This window comes from Engystomops pustulosus, chromosome 2 (genome assembly GCF_040894005.1).
Source record: "Engystomops pustulosus chromosome 2, aEngPut4.maternal, whole genome shotgun sequence".
NCBI lineage: Eukaryota > Metazoa > Chordata > Amphibia > Anura > Leptodactylidae > Engystomops > Engystomops pustulosus.
Window position 1 is genome coordinate 91,514,914 of NC_092412.1, and position 20,173 is coordinate 91,535,086.

The following is a 20,173-nucleotide window of genomic DNA, read 5'->3' on the forward strand; positions in this document are numbered from 1 at the left end:
GCTCATCGAAATAAGCCAATAAGCTGGCCACATGACTGCAGTGACAGTGCTTCCTTCTAACTTCCTTATACACAGGCACACTCAACTTGGGCAAGTGTGCATGTGTAGTCAGTAGGGAAAGAGGAGTCAGCTGCTGGCAGACTTTTCACCTTAATTTTTAGAAATGTATACAGATGTTAGTAGGTTAGAACTTCCCATTGGAGTATGTGGTTGGGGCTGATATATGGCCAGCTCAAACCTTACTCTACCATCTAGAATCAGATACCACTTATTTTCATATCCTTGGTTGCAATTACCCTGTTTCCCCTAAAATAAGACATCCCCCAAAAGTAAGACCTAGTACAATTTTGCCCAGGCTTAGAAATATAAGGCCTCCCCTGAAAATAAGACCTTGCGGCAGCTCCCCCCGCACCATACATTAGTATTAGTAAATCTTTTAGATGCTGCAGAAAGTTGTGACATGGGGAAGAATTCATGGAATTACATCACTGACTGTTGTGCTGCAAATGTGATCCCAGCAGCCACCAGGATAAGAAGGGGATCATTTAAGGAAAGTTCTTTTACTAAACACGAGAGATTGGGACCAATGATTCTAATAGAAATTGAGTCACAAGAAATACAGCATGAAATTCAGAGTTTGGATAGTTTTAAGGATGTTAGAGAAGTAGATTTTTTTGTTCAACGATAAATGTAAATTCTTGTTCATGGAAAAATAAGACATCCCCTGAAAATAAGACCTGGTACATCTATAGGAGCAAAAAGTAACATAAGACACTGTCTTATTTCAGGGAAACAGGGTAGTACCCTTAGTGATCCAATGGTACAATCATTAAAAATCATTTAAAGATTAGTTTCTTTATATAATATTTTACTAGTACAGTACAGGCAGTCCCCTACTTAAGAACACCCGAATTACAGACGACCCCCTAGTTACAAACAGACCTCTGCATGTTGGTAATTTACTGTACTATAGCCCTAGGCAACAATAAACAGCAAGCTTTATTATTAATCCTGGTTCTTATGACCACAAAACATTTTTTAAAATCCAATTGTCATAGAGACCAAAATGATAGATTATACAGTTCCTACTTACATACAAATTCAACTTAAGAACAAACCTACAGAACCTATCTTGTATGTAACCCGGGGACTGCCTGTAGTTGCAATTTTGCATTGATGCTTGGTAATTCATTCACAGCGTACCTTTAGACATGCATAATCTCCATTTCAATATGTTAATATGTTTATGTTTCTTTCATTAATTCATAAATTAATTTATAGGCCAAAAGAATCGCAGAGGCTGGACAAATGTTTGCACGAAACAATTTAATGGGCGACCATGTTTTCTGCTACTATTTTAAGCTTTTCCATGTAAGTCGTTTCTTTGTTCTGAAATAATTCTACAACAGAACCTGTTAGAATCATATGTGTATTCATTTTATTATGATGCTTTGATGAAAGTTCTGTGGTCACAGGATCATAAGGAATTGTATCAATGACCTAGTGGAAGAAAGCAGGACTGTGGGGACTGCATGAAAAACCTATGCAATTCTGTGGTTATTCTTTGTGTGTTTTGATGTGTATATCTTGATGACCTTACTGTACATTAAAAATAACAGGCTTACTTTTTTGCATTAGTTAAAGGGGTGTTTATATTATAAAAAGTTACACAACTTTCTAATATACTTTCTGTATCAATTCTTTAGATTTCTAGATCTCTGCTTGCTGTCATTCTATAGAAAGCTTTTATTTTTACTAGCAGTAGACAGAAATCTGTCCATGGTCACACAGATGCATGGCTCGTTATGTTATAGAGAATAATCAGATCTCTGTGATATAATGAGCCGTGCACCTGTGTGACCATGGTCAGATTTCTGTCTACTGGTAGTAAAAATAGAAGCTTTCTATAGAATGACAGCAAGCAGAGATCTAGAAAACCGTGAGGAATTAATACAGAAAGTATATTGGAAAATTGTATAACTTTTTATAATATAAACACTAACATTAATTTGCCAAAATGGGAATACCCCTTTAACTCTACTTATACAGCATAATAGTATTGTTGAAACTGATCATTGTTTCTCAAAGGTTTAGTTACACTATGGCTGACAGAATATCCTTTGGCTCATCGTTGGCTTTAGCAAAATTCTAAAGTACTACAAAACTCTGGTCATTATTTTACTACATAATCCAAAGCCGTGGTCTGGCATACCACTGCTATGATTATTACACGCAAATATACCTGTTATTTAATTCCTAAATTAGTGATGTATCACTACTATAGATTTCTGCTTAATTATACTACTCTGAAACAGTGACCTATAACTTCTTTTACTGCTCTTTCCTGTAGGCACAACCTGCCTTTCTGCAAATATTTAAAGGAACTATGATTTCCCTCTTTCCATTGTACATGGACAATACCCTTTTAGCCCTGGTTATAGAAATCCTTTCCCATAGGAAGTTGCCCGAGCAATAAAAGGTTCCTAGTCAGTTATTTTTCGCAAAGGTTTTTTGCCTTTAAATATAGCCCAGTGGGTCCACAATGTTGCCTCTAATCTTATTTTTCCTATACAAACCTGTCTAGTAAAACATTTTAATTCATACAATAAATAAGTTACATTTACACGGACCTAGAAGAACCATGATTATACACAAACAACTCCATCATAAGGGTATTGTATGATAGGGTTATAAGGAATCATAAGGGCCAAACCAGACCAGTCTTATAACAGATTGGGTAAATCCAGTGCAGATGTGAACTTGCCTACAGGTCACATTTTATACCATGTACAGTTGTATGAAGCAGATTGTTATGAGTCACTGTAATGATTTTTTTTATCCCTTAATACTTCTTGAGAAGTATGTCTTATCTCTGCTGCAGCAGCGTTAATGCCATCATTTCAGAACATCACTTTTTCCTGGTCGCCCTGACGCATTATCTGATTTTGTGATCGGTCTTGATTTTTATGGTTATTTTATGAAGCTATTTTATATATGCTCGACGGTAGTTTTATTTTAGTTTATCTCATGTTCCATCAGGACACCTTGAACCTTGGTCATTAGGTATCTTGCAAATGTAGATTCATTTCAGAGATTAAGATTACTTTCACAATGCCACACATGGGTTATCTATACACAGTAGTCTAGATAAGATGTATGTGATATGCTGGGTCTTCTGCTGTAATAAAGTCTAGAAGTGTAGACTTATCCATAGCAGACCATTATTCCATTGCAATCCTAATGAGGCTAGAAATTAATAAAGATATTATTTAGGCACTTTGATTTTGGCTCAGACATTGTGTTGGAAATTAACCTCCTACTCCTGGTTTATGTCTCATTAATACTTTCCCTCCGATTTCCCTCATTGCTTTAATAAAATGAGTTTATGTCAATGTTTGTAGAAAGAGCTCAGCAATGTAAATGTAGTATTTAAAATAGCTTTTTAGTATTTGTCATGACATACTTATAGCTTGCAAGCAGACGCATGCATTACTGAAGTCTGAAAAATGTTAGACTATTACTGTCAAAGTTTTATTGTCCTTTTCTTTTGCATCTAGAATACCAAGGCCACATGATCTGTCACTTGGGTTTAGTTTTGCCCATGTCAAATACCTTGTAATATTTCTTTTTTGAATGTTGCGTGAGAATATATGCCCTCCCATAGTAGTTTGCCTTTAGGTCATTGGCCCCATTGTTTGTTTAGTCTTTCTATATTTGAACAATGCATATAATCTTTTATGTGTGTTTCCCCTACTTCTCATGCATGTAGCTACTTTACCTGTACCAAGGAATCCGAGGAGTGTCTTCACACAGCGTATATATCCTCCTTTAAAAATGTGTCCAAAAAAACAGCTAAAAGCCAGACCTCTTCAGCATTGTACAGCGCCTCCATCGTATCTCTCTTTTACACTAACGCTGCATGTTAAAAGCCAAGTTTTCAGGCGTATTGTCCCTCCCCAAATATGAGACCCTAATAAAGCAGACTTGCCTCCCTCTTTTAAAATGCAATACTGTAATAAAGGATTTGTTGGGTAAATTAGACGCTTCACCATTAATGTTTGAGGTGGAAGATTAAGGAATTTGCAAATACTTCTGCTGACTAAGCACTCTCCCATAACTTAACAACCCAATGTTAATATTCTTTTAGTTTTTTTATGATATATGTAGTAAAATTCATTACCTTGACACAATTTAATATTTAACATTCTCCGTTTATTGACTTAACCTTCACTCTTACATTAGAAAGCCATGAAACAAATGTAGAGCCATTTCAACCAAAAATCAGCCATCAGACAAAGTCCTAACTGTATTAAACAGAACGTGTTAACTTCTTTATAACATACCCAAAATACCTTCAAGTACCTGATACTGCTCTTAAAGGAAATTTCCTGGAGAGTTTTACAGTATTAACCATTCCTGCTGCTGGGAGCTATGGGGATAGGTTTATTAGAAGGATTAATCAGATTAATTACTTATAAAATTAACTTGAAACTTAAATGAAGCACAAGTGGTTATGGGGGCATCACCAGAACCCCTCCGGGCTCCGGACCTCTGGCTCTTCACCACTCCCCCTCCCAAAGCATTCACTGCACTTCAGTGCTTAACCCCCTTCTGCTGTCTACTAAAGCATATCACACTCACTGCTGCCACATGATTTTTGGTGAGCACCAGTTCTTTGTCTTCAACTTTGGCACATGCGCTTATGGTGTACTTGAGTTATATTCAGGTGTATACAACATGAACTGGTTTTAGAGATGGTTGATTAAGCTATTATACTTAACACAATAAAAGATTGAATGAGAAAACTATAGGGCATAAACAGGGGACCACTGAGGATAGCCTCCTGGTACCTTGAGGTACTGGGGGTTGTTTGGGTGGAACAGAGAAGGTGTCAGGTTCCCTTTTATATGAGCCTGTGCAGTACATTTCATTGACTTGTATTTGTAGGATTTGCATATTTTCTGGTGTTCAAGCACAATCCTAGGTATTCTCACCTACTTTATTAATGAAGAAATTACTTACATCTTTCTAGATATGAGAGCATGAGAAGTTTACAGCATTGTACTCAGTAAAGGCAGAGGATAACCTTAAAGGGGCTTTCCAGACACCTACAGTTACTATCTAACTGTTGTGGGCAGATAATCAAGTGGTGATCTCTACATACATGCCACTTCACCAGTGAGGTCCATTGGCAACCTACTGTGGATGTTAAGGTCACTGCTTACACCAGTCATTGGGGGCCTTGGTGAGCATCTTTGTGAAGCACATTGTATGTCAACAGCTGAATGTTAGCTGAAAGAGCTAGTATGGGCAGCTTTATGTATGCACTGGACAATCCCTTTAATGATTTTGATTGCCTTGTGCCAGATATATGTATGATCAGATTTATGTCTGATTCTGAGTTTTACTTGTCTAGATCAGTGATTTTCAACCAGTGTGCCGTGGCACACTAGTGTGCCGCGACACATGGTCGGGTGTGCCGCGGGGAAAGTTCCCCAAACTATGGTGCCCCCTGTGTTTTGTTTCCTGGCAATGCGCAGCGATGCGCAGTCACGGCTTCTTACAATGTAGGAGACGTGTACAATAACACATGCGCAAGCTTTGAACCTCGCACGACAAAATGACGTCACCGAGGCCGGCGCATCATCCTGAGAGGGGAGAGACTCCCGCATTTGCCCACCGCCAAGGTAATGCCCACCAATAATGCTGACTATATGAGCTTTTGCCTGAGTATATGAACTGTTGGCAGAATACTCAGCATATGAGCTGGTACTTTTAGTACTCCAGCAGTATACTGCATATAACAATGAGAAATATAAAATGAGAAATACTATAGTCATGAGGCTGGAGTACTACAAGTACCAGCTCATATGCTAAGTATATGAGCTGGCACTTGTACTCTGGCCTCATGGCCATAGTATTTCTCATTGTACCCCTTTATTTTGCAGTATATGAGCCACATAATAATCAGCACCATATACAAAAAACAGGGAGAAACTGAGAACTGTTGAGGAAGAGCTTTGTGTGTGTCTTTCCACCATTCCTGCCAGGATATCCCTTTTGTGTTAATCGAAACAGGCCCAGGTTTCACACTCACTCACTCACTGAGTAAAATAAATTTAGAATCTATATTATTAGCTATATGTATAATATGACTGTTTTAGTGTCATTTTGTGCTATTTTGGTTGGTGGTGTGCCCCAGGATTTTCTAAGTATAAAAAGTGTGCCGTGGCTCAAAAAAGGTTGAAAATCACTGGTCTAGATCATTCCCTAATGAACACTATACTTTCAGATCACTCTTCCTCAATTTCATTCATTTTATTTAGGCTTATGCAAAGCTACAAGTCAGTGAACCGAAGATAAGAGAAGGGATGGAAAGAGTGGAGAATACTGCAGAGAATTTTTTTCCATGTGAATGTCAAAAGAGTAAGGTGAGAAAAAGAATTATAAATAGTTTACCACATACGACATTTGTCTCCACTGGGTTACATTTGATGCTGTAAATTTGAGTCACTACAGGATTCATGGCTGTTCTATGGCTTTTATAATAGTCGCATCACATCTGATTGTATAAGGCAGCTGCTTTCCTTTCCTTTTTATGACTATGAAAGCCGTTAAGAAGTTTCTTCCACCGATGAAGATGGCCATTGAGATCTGATAACTAATAATGCCGTAAAAAGGAGGCTGTGGCTGTTTCATAATAGTTTCTTTCCACGTTTCCAGCATAAAATTATATTACCCAGTCCACTTGTGCACTTTTATGAACAGAGCCCTAAAGTATAGTGACATACTGACGTTATTACAGTATGGTTAGTGAGTAAATGTGCTTCCTTCTAAAATAAACTCTTTAATTATGCTAATAAGCCAGAAGGGCTATGGGTGCATTAGAAATATCCCTCCATGCTGTGGCTTCACAAGGTGTAACACTGTGCAGGAGCACTTCCCCTCCCACTGTGTGATAATATATCAGGTAGAGGGGAGGGTGAGACAGGGTAACAGTATGAGGAGCTTTAATAAAGCTCCCAGAGCCCTTCTGGCTTGTCAGTATAATTTTAAAAGTTGAATTTGGAAGAAAGGAGGTGTCCCTGGTTTATCATGCTTGATATTTATAATAGATAGACCCAGTGGCAGATTCCATAAGCTGTATTTGCTGAAGCATTGTATGGGCCAATTTGTTTCTAAAATCCGTCTTTAGGTATATGTTTATGATGTGGAAAGGCTACTGGGGGAGTCCCCTAGCCTCTGCGAGCTTCAAGGGCAAAGAGTATTGCGTGTCCTTTGGAGATACATCTGTGATGTTGGAGGCAGCCTGCAGCATGACCCATGCACGCACGATGGGAGCTACTGCTTCCTCTGATGCACAGGGAGACGTCTCTGCAGAGCTCTGAGGGGTGTGCAATAGCCTTGGCCCCCGTAGCTTGCAGAGGCTAGTCATTATCATATAACTAAAGAAGGATTTTACAAAGCAGCCTATATAAAGCTTCAGCAAATACAGCTTCTGGGTGAGATTGGCATGTAGAATCTGACACTGCATCTACTTTAGTAAGTAGATTCCTCAGGGTAGATTATTTCCTTTTAAAGGGTTGACCACTTTTAAATAAATGTCTTCCATTAGACATGTCCCTGCATATATATGTGCATGTGTCTTTGCCTCCATTAAAAGCTTCATCATTTTCCTGTTCGATGCTTTCCTCTGCATACAGGCCCAGCCGCCATTGCCTTCACTGCACCAAGTTGCCCTAATGGGCAGTTGAGTCATATCTCTGCTGCTACAGCTCCTCCTATTCATCAGAGCTCATATATGTAAACAAACAATCACAGAGAGTCTTCACACATAAAAAAGTAAGTAGCAGGACTGCTGAATCACTTGATGAACTTTCAGGGATTCTCCACAAGGCAGTAAAGGCACATAGACAATTTATGCAAGAGTGGCCAACCCCTTTAAGGATAGGTAATCTTCTGTCATCTGTACAGAAGATATTGCTGACAGCAGATATTGCTGCCAAAACTGTATGCCTGAAAGCATCACGTTAAAGTAAGCAGGATGAATAAGAATAACTATCAAGAAATAACATTTTTGTTTTCTCATCCTGCAGGTCAAGGAAGAACTTTGACGTTAACAGATGTTCATTTTCCGTAGGCCGAATGTTGAATGGAGATTGGGCATTTATATAACATGCCAGTTTACTAATAGTTTACAGTATTTTGTACAATAATACAGTACTTTTGCACAGTGCACAGTAATATTCTGCTCCATTTCTATGAGAATATTTTAAATAAATAAATCCTTTTCTTTGAAACTAAGGATGATGCATTCACAATTTTTAATTGTATATATTACTTACAGCCTTACAGGACTGCATTACACATGTACTTTTCTGTAGACTCTAGTTAGATATATGGCAGATTGCTTGTATGGCTTCATTTCTTTCAGTGCCTCTATAGATGCCTCTAACAGACATTGCCATATGCAGTCATTTTTACCATGAGGGGGTTAATACAGTCAGTAGCAAAACTGGGAAAGGTGAGGGCCAAATTGCAATATTGTAATTGTTATAACATTACATTATTGTAACAAAACACATAGGGACATATAAAATCTCTAATCCTAACATTTCCTGTGTTTGTTTTGGCGATTAAAAGTCGCATGGCTTAATTCTCACCACAGAGGCAGTGTTCATATGTTGCATTTCAATTGCATTTTGGGGAGGGGCTTGTCCCATTTGCATATACATTTCCACTGAAACTCATGTGATCACACGTAGCCCCTCCCCTAGGCTGGCCTAACCCCTTCCGGGTCAGCTTCAGTAACATAAAAAGAGGAAGCAGGACTGCTGCAGGGGATTGGTAAGTAATAAATGGTTTTTTTTTGTTTAATACCCAGCAACAGGAGGACAAGGGCCACAATATGCAGGGATGGAGGACAGGGCCACGCTATTAGGTGGGAGGAGGACAGAGGGCAACACTATGAGGGTGATGGAGGACAGAAGGCCAGAATATAAAAGGGATGGAAGACAATGGCCACAAAGGGAAGAAGAGGATGAGAGGGGCCACATTGTTGGAGAGAGGGGTTACAATGTGAGGATTTGGAGGAAAGGGGCCACAAAGTGAAAAATGGAGTAGGAGTACCAAAAATCTGGTAATTATAAGCATAAATAAAGAGCGATAAATAAAGGGGGGGGGGGGGGACAAAAGTAAAGGGAGGAAAAATTTAAAGAAAACCTACCACTAAAATGAAACTACACATACTAACCTATCATCCTCTTCTCGCCAGGATCGCCTGATAGAGAGTTATAAAAAGTAAACGCAGACCAAACCGCACCCACCGAGGCGGGGCGCAATCCGATCGCATCAGCGTTTCTATGAAAACGCCCCCTGGCACAGCACAGGGAGGAGACAGGGGAAATGTGTGAGGTGAGCACGTGATTATTATGCGTATCCCTCACTGTCTGCCTGGTTGTGTGTGTTTTGTACATGTCTGTAGTCTCCATTGTGACTCTTCGTTCTAAACTATACTCTAGATTTACTCTAGTCCTTCATTATCTTTGTATAGCACAGTACTACTACCACTATCCTGTTTGTATGAACACATCACAGTACTACTACCACTATCCTGTATATATGAACACATCACAGTACTACTACCACTATCCTGTATATATGAACACATCACAGTACTACTACCACTATCCTGTATAGATGAACACATCACAGTACTACTACCACTGAGTGCAGGATTTATCTTTCAAATTGTGTCATAAACCCAAGCACTTAGAAAAAAGAGCACCAGGACCAAGCACCAGGAAAAAGAAGGTGAACTCCGGCGGACCTGAGCGGGGAAGCGACACATGCAGGATATCAGGGGCACGATCTTAGTGAATAACCGCATGGTGCATTATAGTAGGAAATAGCACTTTCTGTGAACTACTGCGGGAATGTAAGTAAATGTGCCCCATTGTGTCCCGGCACTCCGGCTGCTTTCAAATGATGTGAAGTATGGTAAAGATATCACAGACATTAAGAGCATCTGTAGACAAGTTTATCTGACTTAATATCACCTCGATACTAGCTTCTGAAAAACATTACCTACATTTTGACATAAATGGACACATCTCAAACCAACCCCCTTCGCTGTGTCCTACATCACACTGCAGCATTGCTCTGCTCTCTATGGTCATTTAAGCTGCCAGACCGCCCACACACATCTACCTTCCCGGACACGTGAGTCCTCCAAACATCCTGTATGGGCGGCACAGCACAGGGAGGAGACAGGGGAAATGTGTGAGGTGAGCACGTGATTATTATGCGTATCCCTCACTGTCTGCCTGGTTGTGTGTGTTTTGTACATGTCTGTAGTCTCCATTGTGACTCTTCGTTCTAAACTATACTCTAGATTTACTCTAGTCCTTCATTATCTTTGTATAGCACAGTACTACTACCACTATCCTGTTTGTATGAACACATCACAGTACTACTACCACTATCCTGTATAGATGAACACATCACAGTACTACTACCACTATCCTGTATAGATGAACACATCACAGTACTACTACCACTATCCTGTATAGATGAACACATCACAGTACTACTACCACTATCCTGTATAAATGAACACATCACAGTACTACTACCACTATCCTGTATAGATGAACACATCACAGTACTACTACCACTATCCTGTGTATATGAACACATCACAGTACTACTACCACTATCCTGAATAGATGAACACATCACAGTACTACTACCACTATCCTGAATAGATGAACACATCACAGTACTACTACCACTATCCTGTATAGATGAACACATCACAGTACTACTACCACTATCCTGTGTATATGAACACATCACAGTACTACTACCACTATCCTGAATAGATGAACACATCACAGTACTACTACCACTATCCTGTATAGATGAACACATCACAGTACTACTACCACTATCCTGTATAGATGAACACATCACAGTACTACTACCACTATCCTGTATATATGTGCACACATCACAATACTACTACACCAATTCTGTATATATGCACACATCACATTACTACTACGACTTTTCTCTCTATATATGCACACATCACACTACTACACCTATTCTGTCTGCATATGCACACATCGCAGTACTACTACACCTATTCTGTCTACATATGCACACATCGCAGTACTACTACACCTATTCTGTCTACATATGCACACATCGCAGTACTCCTGCACCTCTTCTGTATACACATATGCACACATCGCTGTACTACTGCACCTCTTCTGTATACACATATGCACACATCGCAGTACTCCTGCACCTCTTCTGTATACACATATGCACACATCGCAGTACTCCTGCACCTCTTCTGTATACACATATGCACACATCGCAGTACTACTGCACCTATTCTGTATACACATATGCACACATCGCAGTACTACTGCACCTATTCTGTATACACATATGCACACATCGCTGTACTCCTGCACCTATTCTGTATACACATATGCACACATCGCTGTACTACTGCACCTCTTCTGTATACACATATGCACACATCGCTGTACTACTGCACCTCTTCTGTATACACATATGCACACATCGCTGTACTACTGCACCTCTTCTGTATACACATATGCACACATCGCTGTACTACTGCACCTCTTCTGTATACACATATGCACACATCGCTGTACTACTGCACCTCTTCTGTATACACATATGCACACATCGCTGTACTACTGCACCTCTTCTGTATACACATAGGCACACATCGCTGTACTACTACACCTATTCTGTACACACATATGCACACATCGCTGTACTACTGCACCTCTTCTGTATACACATAGGCACACATCGCAGTACTATAGAGTTGACATATCATACTGAATAAAACTGTTGATGTGTGTTTGTGTTTTCAGGAGAAGATTCACATCCCATTTGGTGATAAATCCCTGGATGCAATCCTCACTCTTCCTAGGGACCACGGTGCAGTGAGATATGGAGTCATTCTGACACACGGTGCTGGAGGTGACATGAATTTTCCACAGCTGGTGTCTTTGGCAAATTACCTGGCCTCTCATGGCTTTCTGTGTCTGAGATTTACCTGTAAAGGGCTTAATTTAGGATACAGAACCAAAGCTTACTCTGCAGTGTTGGTATGTACATCATTTATTTGTGCAGCCACATCTTCATTAGCTGTGTACTGGGATGGGACCCCCACCAGTTATTTCTCTAACATCATAACAGGAAGTCTGACTAGAGATGAGAGGACCCAGTTTTTGGGTTCGGCAGGGTGACTTGGACATATTGCCAGATTGGTGGCCAAATTGACGCCCCTACAACTAGCGATGGCTATGATTGGTTAGGGGGAGACCTCTCATCTCTATTGATCACAAGGGGGATATATATTTATAAATGTATGAACAGTCACAGTAACAAATATGTCGTGCTAGCGTGATATTTACACTTTTACTTCTTTTTCACTTATTCTGTAGGCCTATCTAAAGTCTAATGAAGAGTATAAAGTTGCTGGTGTATTTCTTGCAGGTAAGGTCTTAAATAATTCTGGGACTGACGTTGATCACTATCTTTAGGCCACATTCACATGCAGCCTTTGTGTTTTGTTTTGAAAGGCAACACAAATACTGTGTGTGAACACAGCCTGAGGATAGGTCCTCAATATCAGTTACATACTCATCGGCTGTTTGACGAGATTGCAGCTTGCCATGCTATAGCTTTGCATGGTATTACATTCCAGCCTAGAACTACTACAGTTTACATATCCATGATAGATGATAGAAATTGCACTCGGATAGAAACAGCAGCAAGAATAGTATATGAATAGTTGAAAATGGAGGCTGCACAATGTAAGAAAAAGGCAGTATAGGTCTTTATTAATGTGATTTACAATGCTACCCATGTAATGTAGGAGAAATGAAAAATGTAATATTTAAGAATCTATGACCCGTTTGACCGGATTCATTAATTGAAGCAAATGGGCCCTTTAGACCATAAGCGAGTAACAAAATCAGCACAAACTTGTGAATATGCTGTGTCACCTGAACAGGGCGTTCAATGGGTGCTCGTGCTGCCGCCTCACTTGTGAGAATGGCTTGCGTACAAGATGACCTCTTCATACAAGGACTGGTCTGTCTGTCATATCCTCTGCACCCTCCCAAAGCAAAAAGCAAGCTCCGAGATGAAGACCTGCTACTGATAACAAAACCAATCTTGTTCATTTCTGGCTCAGCAGATGACATGTGTGACAAGGTAAGAATGCATTTGTGGCCATCTGTTCCTTACCGTTACAGCTTTGTGAATCCATATTATGCTTTGATTATCAGATCGACTTTATAGCAATTTCAATTGTATCTATTATTAGTATATCTGTATGAAACTTTTTGTAAAAAATTTGGTTTGTATCTCATTTACCATTCAACAGCCTGTAGTTCACGTTCCACTTCATGCAGGATACCTGCAAGGACTGATGCACAAAGGCGTGCTCAGTTCATGAATCCTAGACTACATTGTCTGGGACAGAACACCGTGCCGACTCCAAGCATCATAGTGATATATGATACAAGGAGTCTCTGCCCTGCAAAACAGCAGCACAAACTTTAATCATGATCATTTCCGAAACCATGAACACTTCCAGAGAGAGGCAAAAGTAAGGCAGAGAAGTAATGCAGATTATTTCTATGCCATCGGATTTCCATCACCTATCCATAGGATACTGCATGACCAGATAGAGGTTTGCAAGGAGATGAACTTGAATTTTTCTGCTTCATCCCCTTGGACAAATGAAAACCCGTTGGTGCAGTGGCAACATAGTGAAAAGGCAATTGTTGCTTGATCGAAAGGTTCCCCTCCTCCTGTCATAACATGGAATCAAAGGATTAATAAGACCTTCTGAGAAAGGTCCAATCCCAGATTAAAGGGAACCTGTGATCAGAAATTGGTCTAATAAACCGCTACCAGTATGTTGTTAAGCAACTGAGCAGCTTCTAGAGCATGTTTCTTTCATGGTCTGGTGGTATCATCCGGAAAATCATCTCATGAAGTGAGATGTTACTTGGTTTTATGAAGTCAAAAAGGCATAGATTTCAACATTGAAGTCAAGCTTTCCTGGCCTTAGAACACCTTACAGAACACTGTAATTGATGGTCCTGCCTGCAAGGACTTCATTGACCAGATCTCCTGAAGTCTGGCGCATGATGTCAATCACATAGGTGGAGGTTTTCAGAGACCGGGAAAGATTGGGGCTCATTTACTAAGGGTCTGCGGAGCGCATTTTCATCAGGTTTCCTGCCAATTTCCGTTTTGCGTCGTATCGCGCCGGGGATTGTGTTGCATGCGATCGGATTATAAATGTGCAAGACACGCACTTAAAAGCACCTGGTGAACTTCGGCGGGGAAGTGACAGATGCAGGAACTCGGGCGCTCGATCTTCATGAATCGCGCCGGACTTCATCCTCATCGGACCGTCCGAATCGGGGTTCATGACAGGACCAGGTAAGTAAATTTGCCCCAATTACTTTACAGTTAAATGCTCCTCCTTGCTGACTTTATACAACCAATTAACATCTCACTTCAAAGTTGATTTTCCGGAAGAAAATGACCCACCAAGCTGGGTCATGAAACAAACTTGATCCAGAAACTGCTCAGCTACTTGACAACATAATGGTAGAGGTTGATTAGGCCTATTTCTGATGACAAGTTCCCTTTAACACTCCTGTGTCTGTACAATCACCATGATGCACATGTAATGTATAGAGCTAAAGGAATGTCATGATGTACACATATATCAAGGTATACAGGTTATTAGGCATATATATCTTGGTTAGACCCTCATCTGAAATCTTTCTTGTGCCTACATATATCTTGTTATTGTGTACCATCCTCCTAAGTTTCCTTATCCTACAGTTTTCCTGTGTTGCTTATCTGCAAGCATATGTATGTTCTGAGAAAAGGCAATCCTTCATCTAGTTTTAGGACTAAATCAATGTATACACAGAGAGGACGTTTATACAACATTTCATTAAAATAATTGTTTATTGTTGTGTGACAGGATGACAGAGCATAGCGACAGACATTTTATCACATCTGTATTAACATTTATTTTTATTTTTTGTAGACCTTGTTGACAAATGTTGTCAGTAAACTCCAAGCCCATGTAAAGATCCATTGGATGGACAATGCAAATCATGGACTGACAACCAAAGGGAAAACATTAGAAGATGCACTGCCAGAAATTAATGAACAAACTTTGTTGTGGATTCAGGAAATATTAAAACACTAAGCAGTTTGAAGACTACTGTATATACTCGAGTATAAGCCAACCCGAATATAAGCCGTGGCTCCTTCTTCTACCACAAAAAAAAACTGGGAAAACTTATTGACCCGAGTATAAGTCTAGGGTGTGAATTGCATTGGTCACAGCCTCCCCCCCCCCCCCAGCTCTTCAGCCCCTTGCCCAGTATATAGCCAGCCAGCATGCTCCCTGTATATAGCCAGCCCCCTGCCCCAATAGCAAGCAAGCATTTCCCCACTATAAAGCCAGCCCCCTGCCCCACAATATACCCAGTCAGCCTTTCACCAGCCCCAGTTCATAAAAAAAAAAGAAGTAAAAACTTGCCTTCCCGACGCCCCCCGCAAGTCTTCTCCTAGATCGTCCTGCTGCTTGCACACACTGTGGTGTCATCGGCGGCTGACTGTGATGCGGACCTGCCACTGCCGAATGATCACAGACTTTGACGACGGCCATCGCAGCTATAATATTGTGTGTGACGCGGACCTGCTAGATGGATCACGGAGAAGACCTGCGGGGCGCACGGGAAAGGTGAGTTTTGCCCGAGTTTGGGCTTTTCAACACATCGCTGATAAGCTCATACTCGAGTGTATATATATATCAAGGGTTATTCTACATACCATACAAAATGACAAGGTTTCCACCGATTTTTGCATTTTATATACTTATGTGGACCCCACTTATTTGTAATGGTCAAAAAATGTCATTTTTACCATTTTAAAACATTGTGGGCTCTTTCACATTGGCGCTCAGCTTCAGTTGCGCTTTTGTTGCCTTTTGTTTCTGTTTTGTCTCCACGTCAACAAAAAAAACCTGAGGGTTTAACATTGCGTTGAAACCATCAAACCTGGTTTTTCAGCCTCATCAATGAGAAAAACAGACGTTTCCTCAGTTATTTTAGTGAACCCATAGACTTCTATGGGCTTCCGTGATCCGCATTCGTGGAAAAAAAATAGGCCGTTTCCCACATACAATGGATCAGTGAAAATACAAGCCAATGTGAAAACACCCAATGAAAACGATGGCTTTGTGAAGTATCCATGGAAATCACTGAGCCATAGATGTGAAAAACAACGCCAATGTGAAAGAGCTCAAAGATTGCAATTATGCTAGCCATATTTTCCCTAAAGTATTTATATTTTTGTTAGTGGTACCCTTTTTATATGTTTCATTACCAATGCGTACAGTTGATTCTGTACTTATATACTTGTTGTGCCGTATACAGTATCTTAAACTTGTGCCTTGACCTCTGCCCTTTGAATACAGTGCCACCAATCCACACCCAGAATAACTTGTCATAAAGTTATACTGTGCAGTTATTTTCACTTAGCTGAGAATATGATCAGGTTGTTTAGTTTGTTTATTTATGGTCTAAATGTTAATATTCTATCGTATTCCTTTTATATAGTTTTATATTTAGTGTGGTTCTTTTTGTAATTTCATATACAGCAAGGGCATATGTAATGAGTCTTGACTTTAAACGGTTGCTAGATCTAGGAAATGAGCTTTTAAATGATACCAGTATTGAAGTTCTATGTACAATATTGGTGGCAGCGCCAATGTTTGAAGACAAGGAGCAGCACAAAAAGTTTACAGGATAGGGCCTAACTTTAGTTTGTGGGAAAACCCCTTTTACTTTCTAGTTAATCCCCTTGTATAGGAATGTGTGCTCACCTTGGTGCACGAGAGAGAAGTGAAAGCTCCTCACCCCTCCCCTCTCCATAGAAAGGCGAGTGTCTGCTGCTGTAATACAGCAAAATATAGGACATGCTCAGACACAGTGCAGTGAGATGCCGTGTGCTCACCACCCTGTAACTGGGTGCCATAGACCACTATGGGGTCCATGATGCAGCCATATAACCGGTCCCCATGCGGTTGTGTGCATGGGGTCTTAGTGTGTGTTAAGCAGGGAACACTACATATAACATCAGGAATCACACCAAGATCTCCTTCCTGGATAGTTTCCAGTGACCAGAAAGGAGGGGGTGAAGGATTATGCAGGAAGGTTTATTATCAGAGAGGATATACTTCATTTTCACACAAAAACTGGATAACAAAAAGCTACTGAAATGTTTTATATCACCCCGCTAGAGGGTATCTCAAACAAAAATATAATCGATATAATAAGTGTTGACAATGAAATAAACTTGGGAATAGCAGCTTGTAGACCGCAAAGGGAAATGAATGTCATTACTAAGGCGACTCTCTAGCAGATACATTTATGTAACATCTGTGCAATACAATGTAAGCCTCGCAATCACTTCATTAACTGCAAGTGGGGATACTGAGAAAACAACTGCAGATCAACAGTGTGCCCAGCAGAGAGGGAGAAATGTGCCATATGGATACAGAGGCTTTCACAAAAATGTGCCAATTAAAAGGTAACTTCATAAAATGAAGGAACCTCCTAAAAGTACAGCTGTTCACAATGATGTATGGAATAGAAGCACACTTAGAAACACACACGACCACATCAAATAATTTATTCTGTGCCATGTTTCCATGCATTGTGATTATACTCCAGAGCAGCCAACCCCAAATAAATTATCACTATGTATTTAGGCATCCGAGTACCCCCATAATTTGTTCTGGGAACACCCATCCTGATAAAACAAGGTTTAATGGATAACCATGACCAGTCTTATTACCTTTTTTGTGAGGCCGGGGATGTGGGCAGCAGAATTTACCCCAGCACGAATTCTGCAGGCATTAGAAACCTGTCAAAATATGATGGATTCTGTTGGGGTTTTATGCTGCTTCAGGGAGGTGGACTTCAACCTTTGCTTAATTCTGCAGCTAAAGATCATACATGGATATCTTTTCTATAGCATATGTCTGGTATTTGGATAAATCCCATACACTACTACTAGAAATCCTAGGGCCATGATTTTTATTTGGTCTTGAGATAACTGTAAAGTTTTTTTTTTTTTATCCCACAAATTTGTCTACAATAGTATATAAGTCCAACCTTTTTATAACTTAAGGCTCATTTTTTGGATTCTGACTTGCGTGGCTCATTGTGTTTTGAGGCAGATAGATTTACCACCTAAATAAGTTGCTGAATAACATTTCCCACATGTCTACTTTACAAGTCTATAACATTTTTACCAGTGTTACCATGTTGGGGTTGGTATTTTTTCGTGTTCACCATAAAGCCTAATAATCATATTATCTTTATTCTATGGGTGGATACGATTATGGGGATACCAGACTTGAATATTTTTTTTTTCTTACGTTTTACTAAATTTGCCAAATAAAACCCTAATGTGGGGGAAAAAATACATCATTTTTGCATTGCCGCCTTCAATGTGGCATAACATTTTTACATTTTTGGCTATGGAGCTGGTTGATGGCTTGTTTTTTATGGGACATCTAGTTCTGGTCAACAGTATCATTCTGGAGTACATCGTTTTTTTGATCACTTTTTATTGCATTTTTTGTGGAATTCAATAGCTAACATTTTGGGCTGTTTGTGTTATGATTTAGACTTTTTTGTGTTATATGTCTCTTTATATGTTATGGGGCTTTTTATTGCTTTATTTTTATTAAGATTTTTTTAAACTTTTTTACTGTTTCCACCATGGGACATGAACAAGCATGCTTGTTCATGGTAATACTCGGCAAATACTGATGTATTGCAGGGTATTAGCAGTGTCAGCCTATGCACATGCATAGGCTGACACTGTGCCTTTAAGATGACGTCATTGGCGCCACCTTTCAGGCACTGCCGGCAGGCAACTCTGGGGTCTTGATGACCCATAAAAGGTAAGTTAAATGCCACAGTCATTCTTTTCTATACCTCTCAATTACCTCAGAGCTGCAATAGCTGCTTCCTCTTCATGCGCCGAGAAGCCCTATGAATCCGTACTTTGTTTATACTTTATTTCTCAGTTGGTTTCAAGGAAGCTGCTTCTCCCTGCTCAAAGAGAAGGATGTCATGTGACAGTGTATGTAGAGTAGAGCTGGATGTGTCCAAGACAGTGAATCTTCTGCACAGAATAGTGTGGTACAAGATCTCCCCTGCTCCCCATGTCCCCCGTCACAGGCTGTGATTCTACAGAACTTTCTCTGTCTCTCTCTGTACCACATGCTGCTGCCCTCCCCCACCTTGTCATCTGCAGTATCAGCTCTGTGCAGATGAGCTATTAACCCTTAATGCTCACACAACATGTACTAATAATTTCTACCTCTTATTACACGTTCCCTGCTCCTCCATGTGATGGAAGCTGGCAGGCTGGTCACCATATACCTCTTGTATATGCAGTGGGCAGTGGATTTACTTGTGGGAAACTAAATGGATTTAATGCTAAATTACTTTGAGAGAGAACACAAGGCATCATGGGATCTGTGGGTAAGCTGTCTGGCCTCAGCCTGAGGGCGTAGCCTGACAGATATTAGTCTCCGCCCACTTCACTGCTAGGGAGAAAGATTTTTGTCAAACACTTTCAGAACAGAAAACGTCATAACTTTGGAAAGAAAAGACAAGCAGCACAAAGTAGGCATCGTTCTGCTGGTTTTCCAAGTGGGAATCCCATATAACAATTTGGTAAAATCTGGTGGTAGATGCATTTAATATATGTAAGGATAGTCCACTCTATCTTTTATCAGGGTAGTATGCAAATTTTCTTAAAAGACTGCTAGGGTGTGGAGTAGCCGGAGCTGAGACTACACAGCTCAGCTACTCCACGCCCCAGTAGCCTCTTAGATCCTCCTACCCAGACATCTTCAGCGCACAGCTACAAAGAGCAGCGCACACTCGTCCGCAAAGCTGCAGTCCTGCGCATGCACAGAACTCAGGCCGGCGGCTGCAAGATCTTGGCTCCAAAGCAGGAGCTACTGTGCATGCGCAGAACTCCGGCTTCG

General features: G+C 40.3%; 2 protein-coding genes across 9 annotated transcripts in view; both read left to right on the forward strand.

Moving 5' to 3' along the window:
- Positions 1-8,304, forward strand: part of POGLUT2 (protein O-glucosyltransferase 2) — a 57,085-nt gene extending 48,781 nt beyond the window's left edge. For 3 of the 4 annotated variants that reach the window (XM_072135526.1, XM_072135530.1, XM_072135529.1), the window contains exons 8-10: positions 1,282-1,371; positions 6,327-6,431; positions 8,097-8,304. In XM_072135526.1, coding sequence (XP_071991627.1) covers positions 1,282-1,371; positions 6,327-6,431; positions 8,097-8,114 — 213 coding nt within the window. In that variant the 3' untranslated portion in view covers positions 8,115-8,304. Of the gene's footprint in view, positions 1-1,281; positions 1,372-3,769; positions 4,384-6,326; positions 6,432-8,096 lie in introns of those variants that run through there. The other variant, XM_072135527.1, reaches the window with a different exon arrangement.
- A 120-nt stretch (positions 8,305-8,424) lies between these two features.
- On the forward strand, positions 8,425-16,652 carry TEX30 (testis expressed 30). Of its 5 annotated transcripts, none has more exons than XM_072135532.1 (5): positions 8,425-8,847; positions 11,922-12,158; positions 12,498-12,549; positions 13,070-13,272; positions 15,137-16,652. In XM_072135532.1, the coding sequence occupies exons 2-5, from the start codon at positions 12,036-12,038 to the stop codon at positions 15,299-15,301; spliced, it is 543 nt and encodes a 180-aa protein (XP_071991633.1). In that variant the 5' UTR covers positions 8,425-8,847; positions 11,922-12,035; the 3' UTR covers positions 15,302-16,652. The 5 variants fall into 5 exon arrangements, with proteins under 5 accessions (XP_071991633.1, XP_071991634.1, XP_071991632.1 ...); XM_072135533.1 differs by lacking the exon at positions 8,425-8,847 and adding an exon at positions 9,911-9,937; XM_072135531.1 differs by lacking the exon at positions 8,425-8,847 and adding an exon at positions 10,089-10,286.
- Positions 16,653-20,173: the final 3,521 nt, after the last annotated feature.